At 36.3% G+C, this 25257-nt stretch overlaps 3 protein-coding genes across 3 annotated transcripts; 2 read left to right on the forward strand and 1 right to left on the reverse strand.

Moving 5' to 3' along the window:
* The first annotated feature begins 1285 nt into the window (after positions 1-1285).
* cpox (coproporphyrinogen oxidase) lies at positions 1286-6195 on the forward strand. Its single transcript, XM_059503858.1, has 7 exons — positions 1286-1957; positions 3020-3163; positions 3371-3481; positions 3583-3724; positions 4094-4312; positions 5025-5129; positions 5512-6195. The coding sequence occupies exons 1-7, from the start codon at positions 1417-1419 to the stop codon at positions 5594-5596; spliced, it is 1347 nt and encodes a 448-aa protein (XP_059359841.1). The 5' UTR covers positions 1286-1416; the 3' UTR covers positions 5597-6195.
* A 2520-nt stretch (positions 6196-8715) lies between these two features.
* prrg1 (proline rich Gla (G-carboxyglutamic acid) 1) lies at positions 8716-14009 on the reverse strand. The gene is made up of 3 exons (XM_059503865.1): positions 13428-14009; positions 12858-13018; positions 8716-10837 (listed from the first exon to the last, which is right to left on the reverse strand). The coding sequence occupies exons 1-3, from the start codon at positions 13435-13437 to the stop codon at positions 10364-10366; spliced, it is 645 nt and encodes a 214-aa protein (XP_059359848.1). The 5' UTR covers positions 13438-14009; the 3' UTR covers positions 8716-10363.
* Positions 14010-17399: 3390 nt separating this feature from the next.
* tmem47 (transmembrane protein 47) lies at positions 17400-23744 on the forward strand. Its single transcript, XM_059503866.1, has 3 exons — positions 17400-17844; positions 22765-22905; positions 23362-23744. Exons 1-3 carry the CDS (start codon positions 17610-17612, stop codon positions 23538-23540), a joined length of 555 nt encoding a protein of 184 aa, XP_059359849.1. The 5' UTR covers positions 17400-17609; the 3' UTR covers positions 23541-23744.
* The last annotated feature ends 1513 nt before the right edge of the window (positions 23745-25257 follow it).

Consider the following 25257-nt stretch of genomic DNA (forward strand, 5'->3'; position numbering starts at 1 on the left):
ACGGCAAATATAATAAAAATAAAAACTATTTCTAAGTATTTATAAAACTATAATAGTATCTCGGTGATACTAAAATAACACTGGTTTACAGAGACAGCTAAAGTAACAATATTCTACATTGCTATCCAATAAAAAAAGTATTTGTAATTCTAAATTGTATTCATTCTTGTTTATTTATTTATTTTTTTTAATAAATATTTTAAACTTAGACTTTGCAGACGCAGTTTATATAATTAAAGATGAACTTTATATTTAATGTTGTTAAAGTTACAGGCCATTCCTGTAAATGCACTGCAATGCCTAAATTATTATAATGTGAAATTTCTGTAATAAAATAAATTTTTGACGAGCATTAAGACTAATATTACACCACAAAACCTGGTGGTCTTGTCATTGCATGATATAGTTAACCTATCGTCTGCTTTTAGAATTCAGTTTTATTACTTTCCCGCGCCTGAAAATGTATGCAGCTTACCTCCAAAACTTTAGTATGGTGTTGCCTCGCGTTAAGTGCAAAAATAATTAATGATAATTCATCAGCCGGCCTATATATTCAAGAGATCTCTGGTCTCTTTGTGCACCTGTACATTAGAGAGCAGCTCGCTCTAATCCCCTGCTGGCCTCAGCTTCAAAGTAGCATGTAACAACTGTTGCCATAGAGACGCACAACACGGCCTGTCGTGGCAGGACGCGCATGCGCAGACTCTTTGTAAATGTAGAAGGGAGATCCAGCCAGATTTTATCTGTGATACAGTTAGTGGAAAAAAAACTATAAGATACAACAAAGAATACTTTGGTTTGTTTGGCAAAATCGTTATGAATAAAACAAAAACCTTTATTTTCTCAAATAAGGTGATGTAAGCAAATAAATCATTTTCTACATCTTTTAATTATACATTATGTGCTTTGGTAATATTTGCATTTTTAACAACCATACCTGTAACGTTTTGCTGACCCTGACACGTTCCCGGATTTCACTTTTTTGAAAAAGAAAAGAAAAAAACACTAGCACAATGACAGCAATTATTGTGCATTAATATTCTTACACTAATAATAATATTTAAAAGGTATTTATAACATGACAGCATGTGAATAATAATGTTCAGGTTCTGGCACTACATTATTAAAATATTTCTTCCTTTTAATATTTCGGAAGTATCACGAATAGCTCATATTTTCAAGTGTATGGTAAATGTAGTCCCTATAAGATTAAATAAAACACAGTTAATAGGAGAAAAACTCGATTTCCCATAATACACCTCGAATCGCATACAAAAGTCACGACACGCCTCCGGGAACAGAACCGTTGGAGAAGCTACGTGCAAAACTGCATATAGTTACTTTACACCCACTTATAATCCTCATATCAACTCGCAGCTCGTGGACCGTCACAGTTGTTGTCGCTCAGCAGACAAAATGACTTCTATAGCTTTGTGCACAATCAACAGCTCAGCGAGATCAATAGCAAGATTGTGCCAAGTGTCCCGCTCCGCGCATGGTACCGCTGATTTCCACTCTTTCGTAGCCCGTTACTCTACCCGCCGTAAATGTGCCTTTCTTCAGGGAGAAAAATGGTCATTCATAAGAGCGGGAACGAGACAGATGTCTCAAGCATCGCCGGGGAGGATCTCACTCGGACGGTACGGTAGAGGTGTATTTCTGGCTGCCGGGGCAGCAGCTGTCACCGGGATCCTCACGGCAGGTGTAAGTCACTTTCAGCGGGCCGAGATGGCAACGAAGATGTCCAAGGTTGAAGAAGAAGAGGGAAACATACGGGAGAGATGCAAGTCGTTCATGTCTGTACCAGTCACTGACATCAAGGTCTTAGAGCAGAGGAAAGACGCGATGTCTACGAGAATGGAGATGCTCATCATGGAGACACAGGCTGCGTTCTGTAGAGCCCTCGAGGAGGTGGATGGAGGCTCGTTCAAGGTGGACAGATGGAGCAGGAAGGAAGGTTCGCTCATTTCTGCTGACTTCACTCACTAATATAACGTAGAACTTTTTTTATTGCTTTAGAATTATTTTCTCTGTTTCATTTAGAAAACACTTTCAGTGATGCTATGAGAAAAACATAAAATATATTTACCATAACATGTCTATAGTGGCACTCAAGGCTCAGATAAAGTAGAGCAAACATGATGGTCCCAAGTCCTAATTTATGTTTGGGTCTACAGGTATATAAGGGCCCAATTCCACCGCATAATTTTAATAAAAGTTACAATTCTGAAATAAAAAGGAGACATTTTGGTAAATGTATAACTTTTTATAACATAACATGACTTTATAATTCATAATTTTGACTTCATAATATAATTGTGACATTCTGTGTCATAATTATGATTTAAACGTTTTCTGTCACGATTATCACTAATAATAATTTCGACTCTTTTTATCTCATTATTTAGACTTTTTTTTATATCTGTCATCATAATTTATCTTAATTTTAACAGTTTGTTATAATTTCTACTTTTTTTTTTTCTTCTGCTGTATAAATTGTCTCAGATGACGCACTATGCACATATACGATGATGCACTATATACTCTTCCATCTCTCTATGAATTTTATAAGGTCATTTTATCATCCAGAAATGGACTTCCATAGCTTATTAGAAGAAAAAAAACCTTTCCAAAAATGTTCCTTTTAAAACCATAATATGATTGGTTAAGTGTCAGGCTTATTTCAAAACATTTCATTTTGACCTAATTGACTTCATCGACACTTCGTAATCATAATGCATCTTAGGTTTATATTGTTGCATTCTAATTATTATTAAGCTATTATTGTGACAAATAGATGTGCTATATTATTATATATTCTAACAATCTGCTATATAAAGAAGTTAATCGTTCCATAGATCAGTGATTCCCAACAAGGCTTCGGAAATGGAAAGATTTAGATGTGGCTTTGTTAAGCTATAAAACAGAAGCATTCATACATTAAATATTAGCTAGACAATTTATGCTGGTGTTACATTGTCACAAAACCGATTACGTGTTTCTCTTGTGTCTAATAAAGGTGGTGGTGGCATCAGCTGTGTGATGCAAGATGGGAAGGTTTTTGAGAAAGCGGGTGTGAACGTGTCTGTGGTGTTTGGGAACCTCACTGAAGAGGCCGCCAAGCAAATGCGCAGCCGCGGAAAAGTCCTGAAAGGGAAAGATGGTGAGAGACTGACTTCCTATTTGAAACCAGTTCCTTATATCTACGGTTCCACTTCTAGTTTTTAATTTTGGAATTTGTTTGAACCGTCAGTGGTCTTAAGGCATTTACTGTGAAGATTTGTCATGCCTCATGGTGTTAAGGGCGATTGAGAGGACGTGACTTCATGCTTTATTGTTTTTACCGGTTAGCACTATCTCTGTGTTCCAGGGAAGCTGCCGTTCTGTGCCATGGGCGTGAGTTCAGTCATACACCCAAAAAACCCCCACATTCCCACAGTGCACTTCAACTACAGATACTTTGAGATTGAGGAAGCAGACGGTGAGTGTTCTTGCCAAGACTTCGAGGCTGTAAGAAGAGAGATGTTGTTATCTGGGACCACCACCCATCACTTTCTCTATCCATCTCCCTCCTTGATACAGGCACAAAGCAGTGGTGGTTTGGTGGAGGAACGGATCTCACTCCTGTTTATATTGATTTGGAAGATGCCGCCCATTTCCACAAGACTCTGAAAGAAGCATGTGACAAGCACCATCCTAAATATTACCCAGACTTCAAAAAGTGGTAGGAATCTCAATCCAGTGGTGTGTAGTTTGAATGGGGTGTGTTACAGCTGTTATGGGTGTGTGATGGATGAGCACTTTATCTTCTGGGTGGATTTGAACTGTTCAGCAATGATAAGATTTCCCATTATTTGCAGCAGCTATTGTTTAGTGTTGTTTTTTGTTTTTTTTGTGAGTCAACACTTTTGTTTTAAGACATCCCTTTCCTTTTCTGAGACAGATGCTCATTTAAAAGACAAAGTCTTTAATATTGCCAGTACTTATTTTTGGTATTTTATTTTATAAAAATGTAATTTTATTAAATCTGATTAAATCGTTTCTTTCCCCCTTAAATATTAGATTAGCACCAGTATTTTCTTTTTCTCTCAAGGTGTGACAATTATTTCTACGTCCGTCACCGAGGGGAGACGAGAGGCATTGGTGGGATCTTTTTTGATGATTTGGATTCCCCCAATCAGGAGGAGGTCTTTAATTTTGTGAAGAGCTGCGCTAAAACTGTGGTGCCTTGTTACCTGCCCATTGTGAACAAACATCTAAACGACTCCTTTACCCCTGAGGAGAAGGACTGGCAGCAGGTCAGGAGAGGCAGGTTGGTTAAAGAGGGAGTCCATACTGATGTAGAGTGATTATATATATATATATATATATATATATATATATATATATATATATATATATATATATATATATATATATATATTTAAAAAAGTGTGTGTGTGTCCAAAGTTTAGATTGAGTAGTATTTGTTTTGAGAAAATCTTTTGCAAATCTGAAGCAAAGATGCATCAAAAGTTGATGTCAAATTGATAGTAATGACTTCCATTGTTACAAATTTCAAATAAATGCTTTTTTTCACCTTTTATTAATAAACAAATCCTGAAAAAAGTATCATGATTTCCACACAAATACTGAGCAGCACAACTGTTTTCAACATAAGACATGTTTCTTGAGCATCAAATCAGCTTATTACAATGACATCTGAAGGATCATATGACACTGAAAACTGGAGCAATATATATGAAAATGCAGGTTTACAATTATAGGGGTCAATTATATTTTGAAATATATTGAAAACAACCAAATTCAAATGGTATCTCATGCAAATTCAGATGGTCTTCAGTCTAGTTAAATTTCTAAAATAACTCAATAATATTCAATAGTCATCATTATTCTATATTTTATATAATTGCATAGTTATTACTACATTTGTAATTTCTTTTTAAGTTTAATTTGATGTTTGTCGTAAATGTCTGTAATATAATGTGTTCAGCAGCTAACCAGATTCTCTTTGTGTCTCTTAGATATGTGGAATTTAATTTAGTGTATGACAGAGGGGTGAAATTCGGCCTGGCCACACCTGGGTCTCGCATCGAGAGCATCCTGATGTCCCTGCCACTTACTGCTAGGTAAAGGACTTCGTAATTAGCAAACACTGTCATGTTAGCTACTGGCTGTTACTATGGATCATCCTTTTTTCATAACATTTTGTGAACTTTTTCTTTAATTTACTTCTTAATTTAAAGAAGTATCATTTTTCACGTTTTCCCTGAACTACACTTGTAACACAAGTAAAAGTTTTTCCACACCAAAAAGATTTTCACAACCATTTCCAAAAATGAGCTCATATGATAACTTCAGACAATAAAGGAAAATGGGATTCCTCATGATATGACCCTTTTACAAACTCACAGTAATGTTTTGCAGTAAACTTAACATTTCAACTGTGATTATTGTATTAATCTGTTGTTTAATATTGCTAACTCACCCGCCATAAATGGTTCATTTCAGGTGGGAGTACATGCACGAACCCACAAAAGGCACTAAGGAAGCCGATTTGCTGGAGGTCTTACGGAACCCTAAAGAATGGATCTGATTGAGAGGGTGACCAGTTTAACTAGCCATCAGTATTGGCATTATTAGATACCAAACATATCAGCACCTTCAATAAGTACAACATTCACTAAAACAGACAGGACACATTCTCATCCTTTGACTCATTGATTGTTTTCACTGACTGACTGCAGCACTGCATGATTACTGCCATTGGCTGTATAGATTCACATGAGATGCAGTTTACTCCCATGACAGTGTTACTTAGTTACAGCTTTGTTTCTGCTTGCACTGCTTTAATCATGACTACTGGTGTATTCCAAACTTGTAATGGCTTTGGTATGCTGTTTTTGAAGGCATGTGTTGATCGCCCATGTCTAGAGGGTCATGTTTACCATGTGCTGATGCAAGCACCAAGCCATTATTGCATTTCTTACCCTGTTCATTTTTTTTGTGCCTCACTTCAAGGTTTTTTTGTGTCCTGTCATGTGCTAACATGTCTTTATACTTGTACTTTTTTTTTTTTACTTTTTTTTTTACAGATATTAAAATAGGAATCAAAATTAGGAGTATTCTCAGGACATTATAATGTTGATATTCTGTGTATTACGAAACAAAATAAAGTTTTTATATGTGGTTTAATCTGGTGTACTGATATTTCTGGTCTATTAATAACTTTTCCTGATATAAAAACTTCATGGTTTGTGTTCAAGTTTATTTTAGGCACGGTTAATAATATTCGTCTGATGTCTCCAAGGCAGCAGAACAAACTTTGTGTCCATTGCTTGGGCAAGTCACTTTAGCGAGTGAATCTGCTAATGAAGTTAATAAGTCATGACAGAACTACCTCTGTGTGCTTGTTTGCATGGAGGCAAAGTAAATCAGGTAGTAAATGTTGAATTTACACTGACTTTTAAAGCAAGTACATTAAATCTGAAGTGTGTAACTTGTTGAATTTGTTACATTTAAAAGGGAATACTGTTAAGACTTTTTACATTTTATATATATTTATAATATGGTCATAACACAACGTTATAATATTAGACATGTCATACAAAAACAGAGCATGGCAAATTATGATAAACTTTATTCATACACCACCATTCAAATGTTTGTTAGATTTGTCAGATATTTTGTTTTTAAAAGTATCTCATGCTACTAATAATTACTTGAATTATTACAATGAAAAAAAAAAAAGATTGAATGTATTAAAATAAAACATGCATCATTCTAACATAATTTGTTACTCAAGAAATTCTCTGTATTATCAATGTTGAGAACAGTTGTGCTGCTTAATATTTTTGTGGAAACCATTTAATTTTTTTAAGGATTCTTTGAATAATAGAATGAAAAATTTGTTGAAACAATAATTTGTAACCATTTAAAGTCTTTATAGTTACTTTTGATTAATTCTCTGTGTCTTTGTTGAATAAATTAAGTGTATAAGAACAAAAAGGAGTGAAGGCCAAAACATCTTTTATTACAAACAAGTCAAGCTCAATCATTACAAAAAATTAAATTTGTTCTTAGTACATGATCTATCTCTGAGTAAGGCTTAAGCAATAAACACCACCACAATCACTCGGAACTACCACAGAAATATCAGCCTGCACATGTACGGTAGTCTTATTTCACATTATCTTTAAAAACACAAACAATTTTAGGCAAAGTGAGACCGTTTTGATTTTCACAAAGCTTTCTTGAGTTCATGCTGGTGATGGATTTTCTTGCATATTTATGTCAGCTGAGCATGTTGTTGATTAACAGAATATAACTCAAACCCAAGAGGATAAACCAAACAGCATTTGCCATTTTTTTCTCTATTAATTTATCACATCTTACACATCGATTAATATTCCTTTACACATTAGTTAATATTTCTTTACAAAGAGCAGTCTGTGCCCTACAAAGTGCATTCACTCATAGTTACTTAAGTACAAATACGTTGAGTTTTCCCTTTTGTGTTCCCTTTCCTTCTCTCTTTTACACACACACGCACACCTGATATTTAATACTGAATATTTCCTTGAGTTTTTCCTTTTCATTTTTTTAGGGAACTAGAACAGCTTGTTTCCATAATTGGATCCTAATCTGAAATTCTCTTTGTTTGTGTTTAGTGTAGCTGGGCCTGAAGTGAAAACTATCCTCTGAGGTAAATGGAGTCTGCTTGCTGTTAAACACACAGACAAGCCCAACCTGATCGTTAGTGTCACATATCCACAACAGTTTTTTTAACAGACATTTCAAGAGGAAAACTCAGTAACACTTTACCTCAAGTGCATATATGTTAAAATCCACTGTATGATCTCATGAATAATTGTAACCACAATACTTAACTATTCATTGTTACACTTTTTGAAAATATTATGCATTAAAACATGATAAACAACCAATTTTAAATGTAACAAGGAATCTGCAAATATTGAAATGCATTTTTAACTTTGGTTACAATTATAAAAATACATAATGCTTTACAATGTTCATTATGAATACCTTTATAATACGTGACCCTGGACCGGTCTTAGGTGTCAATTTTTAAACAGATTTAAACATAATCTGAAATAAATAGGCTTTTCATTGATGTATGGTTTGTGAGGATAGGACAAAATAGGGCCGAGATACAACTAACTATTTGAAAATCTGGAATCTGAGGGAGCAAAAAAAAACATAATTAGAAAATCGCCTTTAAAGCTGTCCAAATGAAATTCTTAGCAATGCATATTACTAATCTTACATTAGGTTTTGATACATTTATGGTATGAAATTTACAAAATATCTTCATTGAACATGATCTTTACTTAATACCCTAATGATTTTTGGTATAAAAGAAAAATCTATAATTTTGACCCATACAGTTTTATTGTTTCGTTTTTTTGGGGGGGTATTGCAACAAATATACCGCAGCAACTTAAGAGTGGTTTTGTGCTCCAGGGTCACATATGATAAAAGGTTTCAGGTTAAAGTGTTAGCTAAATGTCATTCTTCGTGGGAGGAGAGTAAGCTAGAGTTACTCAGTTGCCAAAAACACTTGCATTGTAAATGCAAACATACCTCAATTCTGAGGTAAACCAGCATGGTAAAGGTAGTCATATTGTTATTTCACAACATTCTCTAAGAGGTTAGAGAAACAAAACAAGTTATTTATCTAAAAAAAAACACACAACTCATCTCAGTTTCACACAAAAAGCATGCTTCTAGCTCCTTATTAATTACCTCCACAATGGACAATTCATCTTGCTTGTCCTAGAAGTCCCAGCTTGGGATGCTTAATATGGCCATTTAATCCTTGGCCACAATAAGAATAAATTTCACAAGGCTGTGACCATGTAAATTGCTCCAAAGCTATGGAGAGAAAAGAAAGCACTGTTGCATAGACCATGTAGTCTACTATGTTTTGCCATTGAACTCATTGTGGCTTGACTGAAATGCCAAACCTTAAGCCACACTTACACAATACAACAGTTCAAGGAAAAGTTCACCCAAAAATGAAAATTTGCTGAAAATGTACTCACAAGCCATAGATTAGCTTTGTTTCTTCATCACAACAGATTTGGAGAAATGTAGCATTACATCACTTGCTCATCAATGGATCCTCTGCAGTGAATGGGTGCCGTCAGAATGTTTTTTTTTATTACGGATAGAGGACTGGTATTTTGGCCAGAAGCAATGGTTTAACAGATCTTAATGTTGGATTTGTTTCTTACAAACATGCAGCTTTTCACTGCACAATATGTTAACTAGTGGACTACAGTCATGTGGATTATTGTGATGGCACCCATTCACTGCAAAATAACTATTAGTGAGCAAGTGATGTAATGCTAAATTTATCCAAATCTGTTTTATTGAAGAAACAAACTCATCAACATCTTGGATAGACTGAGTTTGATAGAGTAAATATTGAGCAAATTTTGGGCGATCTATCCCTTTCAGTATTGTATTTTCCAAAATGCAAAACCTCACACGTTGACTTAGTGCCCACTTAGTCTGATTCATCATTAACAACCACGATGCTACATAAAATCAGGATTGAATTTGTTTGGTCAAAGTTATCAGCGATGCATTATCATTAGTAATTGGTTATCCATTTAGCTGAACATGCTAACCAAATCTAACACTTCAACTAGTGGAAAAGAAAAATCAACCCTATATCAAAATTTCATTGAGGCTGTGAATCCAATGCATTGTGATGTCTATGCAATTCAATAGAGATAGATGGCTTTTGATAACGGTTACAATGAACCTTGAAGTACAGAATGTCAGTAAACATTCAAATTTACAACTTCCTGAAAATATTGTGCAATTTTTTCCTCTGAAACTGATTATTTACAATTATGTTTTAGTTGTCCAATGAGAGGCCACAACTGACCAAATATTCAGTTCATTTGTAAGATGTTCTGACACTCATAGGACTTACTAACTTACAGTACTTTGTCTCTGGATTTGGGATAGGATTAGAATTCATGCTGTTATGAGTTCTATGAAAATCTCTGAAATCAAAGCAATTCAAAGTTTTAACAATGTAACGGTACTTAGAATAATGTTATTGCATAAGTTGTTTTCTCTTCACATTAAGTAAAGAAGTTTAGCTGTTCTGCTAGTGCTGGAGTTGAAAAGCCTGTCATTTTAGTAGTGAAGTTGTAAAAAAATACTTCTAGTACTTAAAAATAAATGGCCAAACATGTTCACATCCTGCAAAAACATTAGCTATAAAAAAGAAGAGAGACACAGCCGGTAAGGAATGACAGGGTTTACAGTATTGCTATCAAAATGCATCCCTACATGAGAGTGGATAACATGCCTGGAAGACCCGTCACTTTCCATGGGAGATGATAACCGTGTTACCGTGGTTACTGATGATGTCTTCATATTGTGGTGGAGGCTCTGCTTCAATCTGTATATCTGTATGGCCCACAGCTTCTTCATATGAAGGGGGTGGGTCACCCCGACTGCCCCGCCCAGGTGTGAGGTCAGCGCCTGGGTAGGCGGGGCTACTGTGGGCACTGATCTCTGAGTGAGGACTGATGTCAGGATGGTAGTCCCGACCCCACTGGTCCATTGACACCACTGACAGGGTTGTGTCTCTTTGTGGGCGCCCAATGGCAGGACTCTGCTGGGATCTTTTGCGTGAGTGGCATCTCCAAACTGTGATGGAAACTGCAGCAATGAGCAGCAAAACCAGCAGCAGGGGTAAGATCAGGTACAGGGAATGAACGCCACCAGCGATGGACTCCAGTCCTCCAGGCCTGGGGCTACTTTCACGCTGGTACTCCTCCCAGAATCGCCTCTGTAAGGGTGAATAAAAACAATTAGATTAGGACGTTGTCTGAATTAATGTAGATAATAAGTACAACAAACTCGTTTGTATTAACAAAAACCACACCCTCTTCAATGTCATAAAGACCGATGATCAAGACTTTGCACACCAACACAAAGCAATGACTGTGCACCACAGAACTGACCTGAAAATGCTTTTTGAACTACAATTCTGTTTCTGAATTTGAATTAAAATCGCAAACATGACGTAGAATTGCATTTCTAAACATTTCAGACTGTAGGTTTAAGTAAATTAATTAAATTAAAGAAATTACGGAGAAAATTTTTAACTTTTAAAGTTTAAGGCAAACTTTGAATCTTGACTTGTTTAAAAGTTTTGAAGAAAGTTTAAAAAAGCCCTGAAGTTTGAAGGACAAATGGACAGAGAGAATGACAGATTGAAATGAGACCTTATAGAAATTTGCATTCAGTTTTTCTATTGTGTTTTCTATCTGAACACTTCATTGTCCAGAATTAGGGCTCCACAATTAATCAAAATTAAATGATTTAAAAAATTAAATCGTGATTAGGCAGAAGCAGCGATTGTCATGCATATCTTTCAGTAAAGCATGATTCTGTGATCAGCAGTAAATATTTATCCAAAGGCCAGAGGGCGCTCTTGTGCTGAAAATCCAAATATGCCCCAAAGAAATCCGCTGCAGCTGAATAAACAGAAGATTGAATCACTTTCATTTATTCAATGTGACTAATAAACACATGACTACGACAATATATGGTTTATCTGAGTTCTTCTTATAATTTTCATCATAATAAAGTACATCTATAATGAAATACTAATCGACATAGCCTCTATCACTGCTTAGAATGCAATTAAATATTGTGTGCCTTAATTACTCTGTTTAAGAAGCCACATCATCTCACAGAAGGATTTATTTTAAACACTTGACTGACATTATGAAGTGAATTTGTAGTTAAAATGTTATTAAATGTGCTATTTTCACGTGCTCTCAGATGGAGCAGCATTTACTACACAGAGCCGAAGTTCACAGAGAAGATACGCAAACAGCTGTCATTATCGCAAACTATTTCGCCGATTTCATAATCCTACAATTATATTGTCTGCGATTATGACCTGAAAATGCCTTTTGAACTACCATTCGGTTCCTGAATTTAAATTAAAATAGCAAACATGATGTAGAATTGCATTTCAAACAATTTCAGAATGTAGGAAGTTTAAATGAATTAAATTAAAGAAGTTATGGAGAAAACAAAATAAATTTTTAACTTGTAAAGTTTAAGGCAGACTTTGAATCTTGAGTGGTTTAAAAGAACCGGCTTTACTGACTAAATGTGCATAACAATCGCGTTCGATTAATCGTGCAGCCCTATCCAGAATGTATTACATTTTGTTACAATTTAGTAAATTCTTCTAAAAGGAAGCCTGAATGCCTGAGGCTGAAAGGCTTTATGAGGTTTTACACCTAAATAAATTTTCTTTTAGGTTTAACATTTGAAAATCAAGAAATAAAGAGTGCCATATATTTTAATCTTGTCATTTTAAAGTTTTACTATAAAATAAAGTGACTGTCATTTATTTTCCTTAAATTCTTGATTTTCTTTATTTCATTTAATATTTTGATTTAGTACAAATAACAATAAGCCATTTTTGGCCAAATGTGCTTTTTCAATCACAATCATCAGAGAGAAATAAATTAAAAAAACATATAATTATATTTTTCCCCCAAATCATCCAGCCCTACCCTGGAATCAACAAGAGCACACATTACGTAAAAACATACTGACTTTATCACTGTTCTGTTATTTTGTGTAAACAGTGTAAATGCCCACAAACACAAACATCCTTCAACTGAATGACGCATAATTAACCATCCTGAGAAAATGTGTACCCACTGAGCCTTTCCTGTCGATAATGCTCACTTCCTGCCTAGAGGAAATGCCTCAGACTCGAATGGCAAAAGTTGTGTTCAAGTTCATGCGAAAACATTAACATGCATCTACTCCAAACTCACCGTTTTCTCATCATTCTCAAATGCCTCCCTGGCTTCTTCATAACTGCAGATTTCCTCCCTGCATTCCCGCTGAATGTTCCCTTGTTTCATCTCCTCCAAGAAGAAGTTTGCTCTTGGGAGCCTTCGCAGCACCGAGTGCGCGGCATCTGCTGGCAGGAACACTGGCGGAGATACAAACAATAAGCATCCAGCACAGAAACAAGGAGGGGAGCTATGACCAACAAAGTGACTTGTGGCACAGGGAAGCTTGTGAAAGAATAGCCTACTGTTCCTCAGCATTGAGAGTGGGAGAAATAAAACCGATGCTATATTGTGATGCATAATTATCTGATTAGGCATGGATTAAATATTAAAAGCACTATATAGGTCAAGACCCCTGTTGACAATCTGTGACTTATAAGAATGGGAAACTACTGACAGGAAGATGCATCACCGTTATGTGACATCCATGAGATCACAAGCTGGCTCAGCATACACACCCACTACATATCTTAGCAACGTTAAGAAACAAAACGGCATCCTTGAAAATATCACAGTCTCTGGCAGAATGAAGACTATAAAAAGACTCACCGGCTCCCATGATTCCTGCAGCTTTTCAAAGAAGTCAACTGGACCTTGGATACGACAGAACAGAACACCAGATTTAATAAACGACCACCCATTTACAGTATTTCACTTTTGCTCAAGCATTTTCACTTTCTCTAAACAAAGTCAAAACAACAGCAATATTCTCGATAGAATTCGGCATTAGACACTACAGAGCGGTGTCCATGTGTTAAATCACAATAAACAGCACAAATCTGTCCAAAAACATAAATCATTTTGTATGGCTCAAAGATTGTTAGCTTAACGTACTACCGTTAGCATGTAACGTTACAGGACACAGTCAACCATTATCAGCACACGAATAAAAACTGTTTTTTGACGAGCACAAAACGACTGTTACTTCACTATACAGAAACAAAAAGCTGCCGCGTCGAAACGTAAAAAATAAAATGAAAAAAATGATAGGCATATAAAATTGTCCGTTAAATCAATCCCTATACGTTATGACTATCGACTGAAGCTTGTCGATGCGGTCTTATACATAAAAAGGGCACAAATTAAAATAACCATCGATGCGCCCGAAGCTATGTGTTTTGTTTATAATAATTAGAAAAGGCTGCGACTTTAAATTAGATGAACAAAATAAACAAAAACTGTTTACCCGTTCCACCCAAACGTGTACACCGTCCCAATGTCCTGATTTGGCGCATGCGCAGTCAGGAGTCAGAATTAACTGGATAGGAACGAACCATGGAACGAACTCTAGTAATAGTAAACCGTTGACGCGAACATACAGGGGTATGAGTGTATTTACAGAACAATAAATATTTTTTTTATTTGTAGATATATGACACAGGAAGGAATAAGTAATGTTTATATGGACTTTTTAGGTAATAATCGTTTGCCAGAAAACAAAGTGAATGTGAGAAACAAGTGAACTAGCCTATATCAAAGCTACATCTTAATTAGTTGTGATTAACAGTTTATTATTTGTGTATACAAGGTCTTAACTGTTGCTTTTTATCTCATGTTTTTCCACAGTTTAAATTTAATATACATTACAGTGTGCAAGTATAGGCTACATTTGCAGGCTATCAAAAATCTACGCAATGGATTTTTTTTTGTTCGTGTAAAAAAGTACAAATAAACAGGTAGCCTAGCCTAAAAGCAATAAAAGGAAATATATAATAAATAATAATAGGCATAAAATAAATAATAATAGGCATACAGAAAAAAATGATTACATTTAAACAAAAGTTATTAAGATAAACAAATGATGAAGAATGTGTGATAAGTTTAGTGATGGACATACAGACTCGTTTACTGTCCCTTATATTGTGGTGGACAGACACGTTTACTGCTATAACAGTAATTTTGCTCATTTTCTAATCAACAGGGATTCAATAACTCAATGTGTGTCTTTTTGCACTATTATCTGGAATAATGTCTTTTTGGGGGCTATAGCTATCATTTTCTTCTCTCTCTCTGATTAGAATCGGCAATCAATGATGAGTTGCTAGAAAGCACACTTGGCCTATGTCTTTCAACACACGTTTATATTCTGTACATTAAGGTCAGATATTATTCATTGACTCAGAGAAGAGGCTGTTAATTGTGACTATATAACTGAGGCAAGTTTGATATTTTAATATCTAACCTTGACAGGGAACTGTATAACACAACATAAAAGAGTGCAAAACACACACAGTATATCAATCTCTATATTATTACTGTCTCTGTCACATAACCCGTGATAATAATAATGTAAATAAATAAATAAATGAACCTTATATTGGCCTGAATAGATGAGAGGAGAAAAAGACAAAAATAAATTAATTAATTAAAAAACGCCAGTCTTTTACATTCTAAATGTATTATTCACCTTCAAGGCAACCCAGTATTTCTGGCCTGTTAAACAACAATCATTCATTTTAACTCAGAATGAATTATTTTTCTTTATTCCCAGATGAAAAGCTCATTCATGATGAATTGAAAAGTGTAATTGAATTTGATGTTTAATCTTGCTGTTACAGTGAAGTTAAAGACGAATGTGAGTGTAAATCTTGTGAATTGAACAAAGAATTTATTAAGGGTGGTATTTTTTCTTTAGACTTTTGTTAGCAAGGCCAAGCTGTTGATGGTGTTAAGAACACCCAATCATGTCCAATCATGAACAATTAATGGATTTTCAGGCTGAATGCACACTGACCATAACCTTACATAACCTACACTAAATGGAGGATACTGATGTGAATTTCACAATTACTTGTCGAATGATATGCAGTTTATCTGAAAATATCAGAAAATTTATAAGAAAATAATAAATAGGCCTATTTAATGAACAGTTTTAGATAGGCTACATTATACACCAGTTCATTTTGGGATTAAATATGTAAGTATTTTCCCTTTCACACAAAACATTTGGATGAAATTCATTTCATGCAATCCAGGACTCAAGTATGTTTCTCTAATTATTCTAAGAAAATGACTGTCTGTTTGAAATAAGACACATTGCTCCATGTGTGTTTGTGAGAGCACATAGCACAGATAAATGAAGAGGGAGAATGGGAGAAAATAGCAAATGATGAAAAAGAATGTGAGAGAAATATCCCACCATAAATGCCAGATGAGAGGCAGTGACAGGACGTCCGACTCATTTCCGCGAATCAATTATTTTGAACATTCCGCTTCAAAAAACAGGATAAGAAAATGATTCTGCGAATCGAGTCATCACAGTTCCTTCCATGTTACATAAGATTTTTAAAATGGTATAAATCTCTCGACACGTTTATTATGTTTTTATAACCTAGCCTACTATTAAGTAGGCCTAGCAATTTTTTAATAGGCTATAAGCATTTGACCTAGTTTATTTTGCTGTCTGTAGCCATGATTCACCTCACAAAAAGCATACAGTGGCCTAACCTAAATATAATTTGTATTTACAATAAACTCTTGAATGAAAAAGGCTCTGCATGTAGTGTTCCTCATTTTGTTAGCAGCTTTGATAAAAGTGTCTGCTAAATTAATAGCCTAAATAAACAGGCTACACGAAAAAAATAAATCCATTATTTTTCCCCACATAGACATACATGTGCATCTCAATTAATTAGAATGTTGTGGAAAGGTTCATTTCAGTAATTCAACTCAAATTGTGAAACTTGTGTATTAAATAAATTCAATGCACACCGACTGAGGTAGTTTAAGTCTTTGGTTCTTTTAATTGTGATGATTTTGGCTCACATTTAACAAAACCCCAATTCAATCAAGGGTGGAGAAGCTCATAGCCAAAGTTGCTTGACAACCAAAGTCACTGCACCCATTTACCAATAAATTTTGGAGCACTTCATGCTTCCTTCTGCTGATCAGCTTTTTGAAGATGCTGATTTCATTTTCCAGCAGGATTTGGCACCCCTACCAAGTACTGAGTACATGTACAGTACATGAACATACTTTCCAGAAGGCCAACAATTCACTAAAAATGTTTATTGGTCTTTATTCTAATTTGTTGAGATAGCGAATAGGTGAGTTTTTGTTAGCCAAAATCATCACAGTTAAAAGAACCAAAGACTTTGCACTGTGCATTGAATTTAATACACAAGATTTACAGTTTGAGTTGAATTACTAAAATAAATGAACTTTTCCACGACATTCTAATTTATTGAAATACACCTGTATTCTATTTCTATAATTATAATTGGTTTGGCTACTAAAGCAAATTAGTTTTTGCTCTAGATCTTATTTTTCAGCACATAGACATAATCTATTTCTATAGGCTAATTATAATTGGTTTGGCTACTGAATCAATTATTTTTTTTCTCTCTGAATCTAATCATAATAACCTCAGGCTAATTGTGTTTCGGACGACTCGGTTCAATCTGTTGGTAATGCTGTTGTCCATTCACTCGGACCGTTTCATTTGTGTTCGTAAACGAATCGTTTAGACTGGGTTTGAAAACAGGGCGTTCTAGCTAGGCACTAGGACCCTGCAGGTGCAGCAGATATTTTTTTTTATAATGTGCAGTGCAGTCGCGTTCTCAGGAGCGCGAGGGCTGCTGCTACAGCGTCCCTCTCGCGCAGCTGCTCCGCATTCTTCAAAACACTGATCGCGAATACGGATCCAAAACATTGTCTGGGATCACCGTTCGTGGCTTTCTCCGCGACGCAACGCAACATCGCTCCTCCTCATCACCAGCGCATCCAGCCGACATGGCCTCATCCGTGAGCGGAGCGGAGGAAGTGCGCGTGTCGGCGTTGACGCCCCTGAAGTTGGTGGGTCTGGTGTGTATTTTCCTCGCGCTGTGCCTGGATGTCGGGGCCGTTCTGAGTCCGGCTTGGGTCACCGCGGATGACCAGTACCACCTGTCCCTATGGGAGTCGTGTAGGAAGCACGCTGCCTCCGTGGACTGGCTGTGCGACAGCACTCTGGGGCAGAAAGGGACCGGTGAGATTCGCTACTTTTGTAACTTTGCAATAAACAATGTTCAAGCAGGATGAGCTGTCCATACATATTTTCAGATGCTGGGGAAACAAAGAAGGACGCAGTGTTTTTAACTTTAGTGAGCTCTGCAGCATGGCCCTGGAGGTATACATATTTGATTTATGAGATAACAAAAGGGGCCCTTCGCTCCCTAGCGCATCATTATCACTCATTGTTCTGCTCATGCTTAACCAGCCCTTTCTAAATACTGAGAAAATAGTCAACAATTTGCGTTTTGCATTTCTTTGTCAGATTAAAACAAAGGTGACAAGTAATTTTTACACATTTATACAATTTAATGTTACTTGTATCTATTTAAACTTTAGTAGCCTATTATTAAATAACTGTAACTTGAGATCTATCGCAACTGTTAGTAACATTTTTTATTTCAATTTCTTTTTTAAAATCTTAATAGGCTACCCAGGGGCGCTGCACAAGATCCCGGGCCATATGCATAGGCAGTCCTAATCCCCCCCCCCCCCCCCCCCCCCTGAAAATATATATTTCAGACTTTTCAAGGGCCCTCTCTTCCTATGGGGCCCTGGTAATCAGTACTGGTTTTTTCCCCCAGTCCGACGCCCCTGAGGCTACCAACGATTGGAGTAGACAGTTGAATTTAATAACTACATATAATGTATAGACAAAAGGTTACTGTTGGAGTATTTGCTAATTACTAGCCTATCACTAGGACTTATTTTTATGCACAAGACTAAATCCCAGTGATACTAGTTAATTCAAAGGAAAACAGCTTGGAGCTTGAGCTAATGGTTTTGGGTGAAAAAACAACCTTAAATTCTTCCTGTTTAATAAAAGGACTCTCCAGCCTACAGCAAGTCAGGATTAATTTAATTACAGAGACAATGTTTGTGAAGAATGCTTCATTAAGTAATTGCTATCGATCCTTAACATTTACTAGGAAGCTGTATTTTATTCACAGCTTGTTTGGAGGAAGGGCTTTTGGATGATGTGGGAATGTGTGATGGAATCAGTGGTCCAGCTGGGGTTTCATTCTGCTTTTGTTGTCTACAAAATGAGCCTTTGTTAAGGTGTCCTCACCGGCCAAGGAGTGAGGTTAAGTTTGAGAGGAGAGCTCCCTAGAGGCTCTAATGTGGACAGATTAGTTACCAAGGAAACAAGTGCTGCATTCTAGAAATGTCATTTTGCCCCGAAAAAGAAACTTCCTGGCTGGCGTCCGTGAAAGTTTACTACTGAATAAATCGCAGTTTGGGGGCATTTCTTCTTCCATTTTAATTTTTGTATGTTGGCAGAGCCACATTTTTTAATAGTTAAGTCACAGACAGCCAAGCTCCGTTAAGATTTAAGATGTTATTTTAGCTCTGGTTGGCAATAACAACTTGTTGGGCTCTGGACCTTGTCCCGTCATTTTTAAAAAGCACAGTTTGACTCCATATAAAGTCATGAAGCTCCAGTCAAAATACCAAAGGAGCAGCCTAGGTGCATGGCTTCCCTCTGCAGAGCATTATTGATTTTGGGCTTTTCTGTAATCAGTCATTCCATTTCCTCTGTGTTTTCTCTGTGTCATGCATTTTGCATTAAACTAAATCTCATTAGCTTTGCAATTACCGGCTGACTCCACAGCCTGCTATACCAACATATTTGCTTGCTAACCTTTCATAGACTCCAGGGTATCATTTTAAGTTCATCTCTGTCAATTAAACAACATCGATATGTTAACATAAACGCACTCCCTACTTGCACACAGAAATCCAAGGTTGTGAAAGCTCTCGGGGAGAGATAATCACGAACAACAGGAATGTGGCGAAAGTGTGTGAGAGTCTTTTTGTGCTGATGTTATGCTCGACTGGAGGAGAGGCAGCAGTTCAATGTAGAGTCTGCGGCGCAAAGTATACACTGATTCCTCTTCCCGTCTGCGGATGGCGAGGAATGTGGAGACACTGTGCCTTACTGACGTAAATCAGTCTATGACATTGGACTTCTTTCTCCCCTCATCACGGTATCAGATTGAAAGAACTAGCCAAGAGGCACTTGCTTGCTGAAAAACAGATTATAGTAATGAATGTTTTGATTTTTATCTCGTATCCTCATTTCCATCAGTCCTGCAGGGGTTTTTGGATAAGCTCCATTCTGCCAGAGACCCCTCAGATGTAGACCTCAAGGTTACATAAAGTCGAAATCTTTTTCCCAGATGGCAAAAAGACACTCTCGGGATGATTTGCAGGCTTTTGGTGGCTATCCAGAGGGGTTGGAGGTCGAGGTGTCAGAATTGAGCTTTTATAGAAGCGAATATCATCAGCTCTGTTTTCATAAAATACATGTTTTCATATTTCTCTCCAACTTCCTGTGGTGACAGACATATTTATTTACAGATATCACTGTGTAATAACAAAACCCTGTGACAGGATCCAGGGCTTTTATGGTTTTATTTAAACAAACAGCCATCAATGTCTTAAGAAATATTATTTGTTCAGCAATTGAATCATATATCACTTGATGACTAAACAAAAACATTATCATAATTTTTGCTTCTAATCTATTGGTAATTTTTCTAACTTTCTTGAAAAACTTATTTGTGCACATAATATAAGAGATGGAGAATGCCATAGTTTGCTGTTGTTAGCCTCATATATAGTAATGCAAGACAACAAACCACAAACCCTTTACATTATTAATGACCAGTGGTTCCTGTAATGTTCTTGTAAATTGTGTAACAGTGCAAACACACTGTGTCTATGGTTTTATTTATTGGGTGGTGTTGCAAAAGATTGTTTTCTTACCCCTGAATAATACAAAGTAAATAAAAACTTTTATATGTAGTGCATGAAGTGCACATGAAGTGTGCCATTTGGGACAGTCACATTTATTTCTGATTCAACACAAATGAGAGTCCTAATTGCTCAACTGATTTGTTCACAAATGAGGAATCATTCATGATTCAAAACAAATACATTTCATATGAGCCAGTCATTGAAATTATCCACTCAACTGATTCATTAATGATTCAAAGAACTCATTGAATCTTTTACTTTGATTCATAAAAAATTGAGAATTGCTTTGTATCTGTTTTTTTATTTTATTTTTATTTTGATGGATCATATTTGTCTCTAAATGTAAGCTACTCACTGTTAGCTAATTTAAAGAATTTGATTTGCTGAGAAATAAAGGTAATATGACAAATTAGAAAAAAATGACTCCTCAGAGTCACTCCTCAGAGATCGTTTACTCATAATGCGTTTCCCCTTTGCCTACCTAATGAGATTAATCAAGAGTCGTCCCGAAGTACGTGTGAGATTCCACACATATAGTCTCATGTTGTCCGATATGGCAGCAGACATACTGTGGCAGGCACCTCCTCTCTGTCTCTCTCTTTTTCCTTGACCCCTCCCTCACTCCTGTGTTCAATGGAGGATTCAGTGCTATTTCTGGGCCCTTCTCTAGCTGAGTGTCTCAGAGTGCTTGAATGAAAAGCAGAAACAAGAGGGACTGAAGGAGAAAGAAAGGGAGGGAGGAATACATTAGGTGATGCCCCATTTAGCCCACCAGAATTGTCGATAAGCTCTGTGCTGCCCATAGAAGTTCATTCTTTCAGTTACGCAAACCCAAGATGTAAGTGTTTGGGTTAGCCATTCTGTAGGCATGTGTGTATTGACATTACAGCATGTTAAGCGTCTGTTAAAGGAATCATTTACAAAAATATTATAATTCTGTCATTGTTTACTGGTCTTGTAACACTTTACAATAACAAGGCTCCATTTGTTAACATTAGTTGACTACATAAGTTAAACAAACAATGAAAATGACTTTATTAAATGAAGAATTTATTAAATACAAAAGTCTGATAATATTATTTAAAGTACCGGAGTAAAGATGATCTAACAAAGAAACAAGACAAACCAAGGCCATGACTAATATTAACTAAGATTAATAAATACTGTAAAAATGTTAGTTTGTCATTGTTAGTTTAGTGCATTAAAGGGATACTCCACCCCACAATAAATAGAATAGTCCATCTCCCATCAGTGGATCAACTATAATGTTATAAAGCGACAATAATATATTTTTTATGCTACTAAAACAAAAATAACGACTTTATTCAACAATTTCTTTGTCAACAGTCTCCTCTGTATCTCTCCATATCACTGTATGCTGCGTATGCTCTTCTGTATCAGCCACACCACAAGGGTGCACTGTTTCTACGTGTATTTATGCTTTGGTTTGAAAGAAAACAGCGCATCCTTGTGCCGTGGCTGATACAGAAGAGCATATGCCGCATACGGTGATATGGAGAGACACAGAGGAGATTGTTGACAAAGGAATTGAGAGAGTTATTTACTTGGTAGTCTATGGGACAGTCTCAAGCCTCCCAGTTTTCATCCAAAATGTCTTAAATTGCAAAGACAAACAAAGCTTTTACGGGTTTGGACAACATGGGGGTAAGTGATTAATGACAAAATTTTAATTTTGGGGTGTAGTATCCCTTTAACTAATGAGAACTATAAGTGTTATTTCTCATCCTTATTCCATTCCATTGGTTTTTAAGGAACACAAAAGGAGAATTTCTGAATACTATGTTTGTTGCTGTTTTCTGTCCTCTGTGAATGGAGACTGAAGATTTCAAGCTTCAAGAAGGACATGAGAACATAGGAAAAAAGGTCTATCGGACACTGTATTCCAAGTCTTCTGAAGCCATAGAATACTTTTGAAAGAGACAAAATGTTTGTTACAATTTTCATTTTTGGATAGTTAAGTCTTGAAGGTTTCTTTAGCACATTTAGTAAATGATGCATATAACCCCATGAGAATTTGCTTTCATTTGATATAATGTTTGTATAATATGAATATAATGTATGCAGAGTAATATGATATGGAACTGATCTGTTGTGTTTTTGTGTTGATTTAATGCAGACTGGCAGATCGCCACATTGGCTTTGCTGTTGGGTGGAGCGTTCCTTATCCTCCTTTCCTTCCTGGTGGCACTGGTGTCTGTCTGCATTCGCTCCAGGAGACGCTTCTACCGACCGGTCGCTGTTATGCTCTTTGCCGCAGGTGAAATAGACACAACCGTTGCTCACACACACACTTACATTGAAGACATTAATGAGTTGGCTTCCCATTTCTGTTTTCCATGCACATTAAATTAGGGTTCATGTATTATGAATCTAAAATGTATTGTTGGCTCTAAGACGCAACTGCTGCGGCTAATGGACCAGGAACTAGCAAATGCATTATTTTTCCAAGCCACATCACACAGCTGCTTCAGTAATCTGTTGTTCTCAATATGAATGCATCACAGGGAAAACATGTAAGGTATATCTGAAACAGACATTTTCGCATCTCTTTTGAGAGGATTTTTACATCGCTTTGAAGTCGCTTCACTTTGTTGAGGAACTTATCAAGGAATAAAGTCCATGGAGGTTTCAGAAGACTTTTAATGTTCTTAACCTACTTTTGTCTCTTTGATGATTGCAAAATTCATTGCCAGTGCTCTTCTGTTTCTCACAGTGGTCCTACAGGCCTGCTGTTTGGTGCTATATCCCATCAAGTTCATCGAGACCATCAGTTTGAGAATATACCACGAGTTTAACTGGGGCTACGGTCTGGCCTGGGGGGCCACCATCTTCTCCTTTGGAGGAGCGATTCTCTACTGCCTAAACCCCAAGAACTACGAAGATTACTACTAAACATGCTACAACAACCACAATGCACTTCAATGTCCTCTTCACTGTTGTGATAGCAGCTCATGCACTGAACGTTTGTTCGGAACTGTCCCTTGACTTTGCAAACACACACAAAGACCCTTAAAATGCAGGGCAATGCCGAGCTGTTAGATGCATAGATTTTATTTATTTTTCCCTCAGATTACTCTATCACGCAATTAAACCCCACCATCAAACTCTAGTTCTTTTTCTGTATGTCATCTCTCTCTCTTCACATGTCAGTCTAACACCTCTGATCTTCTTCTGACTATCAGATGAGCATCTGTGTTCACACGAATACTGCCAGTCTGTGATGTAATCAGTGGGGAAACCTCCATCTGTGGTGGGATCTGAAACAATGCAGACAGAAGTCTACAATTCTGACAGAATAAAACTGTCAGCATAGACGTGTTTTGAGGCCTGAAAGATACAAGATAGACGGTTTAAAGACAAAATTAAACAGGTTAGAATGCACCCAAAAATATAAAGTTTAAAAATCATACAGTTTAAAAAGAGAAACAGTGTTATTGGTACAGTAAAGAACTAATCAGCCAAACTTAAGACTGTAAACTGGTCAAAAAGATCTTATGCTTAAGGGGTTGTCATGTTCACAAGATTTTGCAGACAAAAAAAAGGTCCAGTGTAAATCGCTTTAAGTCGCATTCAAACAAAGCAGCTTTGTGTTAATCAGCGTGAGGAATTTGCGCGACCGACTTAAATACGAGCGAAATCTGCCTTATGTAAAACTCACGATTGCACAGATTCCTATTGGAATGAATGGATTTCGCCACAAAATTTCACTGATCAAAAGTAAATATTTTTAATGGTAAAAAAAATTAAAATAATAACTTTCAAAGGTCCATAGTCTACTGTCAATAATGTAGTGATGTATGAAGCACGCCTCACACAGAAATCAATTTTAAACCAAGCAACGTTGTGTTGGCCAATGTGGCGAATTCACATGACCAATTTGAAAAAGTTGTGAAATATATTTTACTCTCACGTGAATTTCTCCATTGCTTGGATTCCTACTGAAATTATAATTTTAATTCGAAAACATTGTGTTGGTCAATGTGGCAAAATCACAACTAATTTGAACACATTGTAAAAATCCACACTCCCGTGAAATTTCCCTGTGCGTGGATTTGCGAGGAAAATTTGCCGAACAGTAAATATGAATACACATCCAAGCATAATTGCTCTCATAAAATGCTAAGAAAAACTGATGCTACTTTAGCACAGATCATGTACATAGCACATGAATTGTCACCATACAGTCAATTTGTGCACATCTGGAAACATATGCATATTCAGTTTAAAAGGAATTTGGTAGAAGATACTTTGCATTGTAGAAAACCTAGGTCTTGTGTTGTAACCAAGCCTTGCATATACCGGTAGACTAGTTTTCGACTGGTATCTTAAGAGTGATTATTAGTCTTTTGCATAAGAATCCACACAGGTAGTTAAAGGCAGACTGTAGGTTTTTTTTTTAGCACCGTCAGTCTGTTGTGTGCATGTTGGTGTGTCTGAATGAGGGCGCATGTATCGTTTGAGTGATTGCGTGCTTTCTGTTGTGATTTTTCTGTCCCGAATACAGTTGTGACATATTGTACTAATTTATATACTAACCAAATAAACATATAAAAAAAAGAACAACGTGGTATGCTCATGGTTTTGCATTCGAAAGATCTCAACATCAGCA

This window comes from Carassius carassius, chromosome 21 (assembly GCF_963082965.1).
Source record: "Carassius carassius chromosome 21, fCarCar2.1, whole genome shotgun sequence".
Lineage (NCBI taxonomy): Eukaryota > Metazoa > Chordata > Actinopteri > Cypriniformes > Cyprinidae > Carassius > Carassius carassius.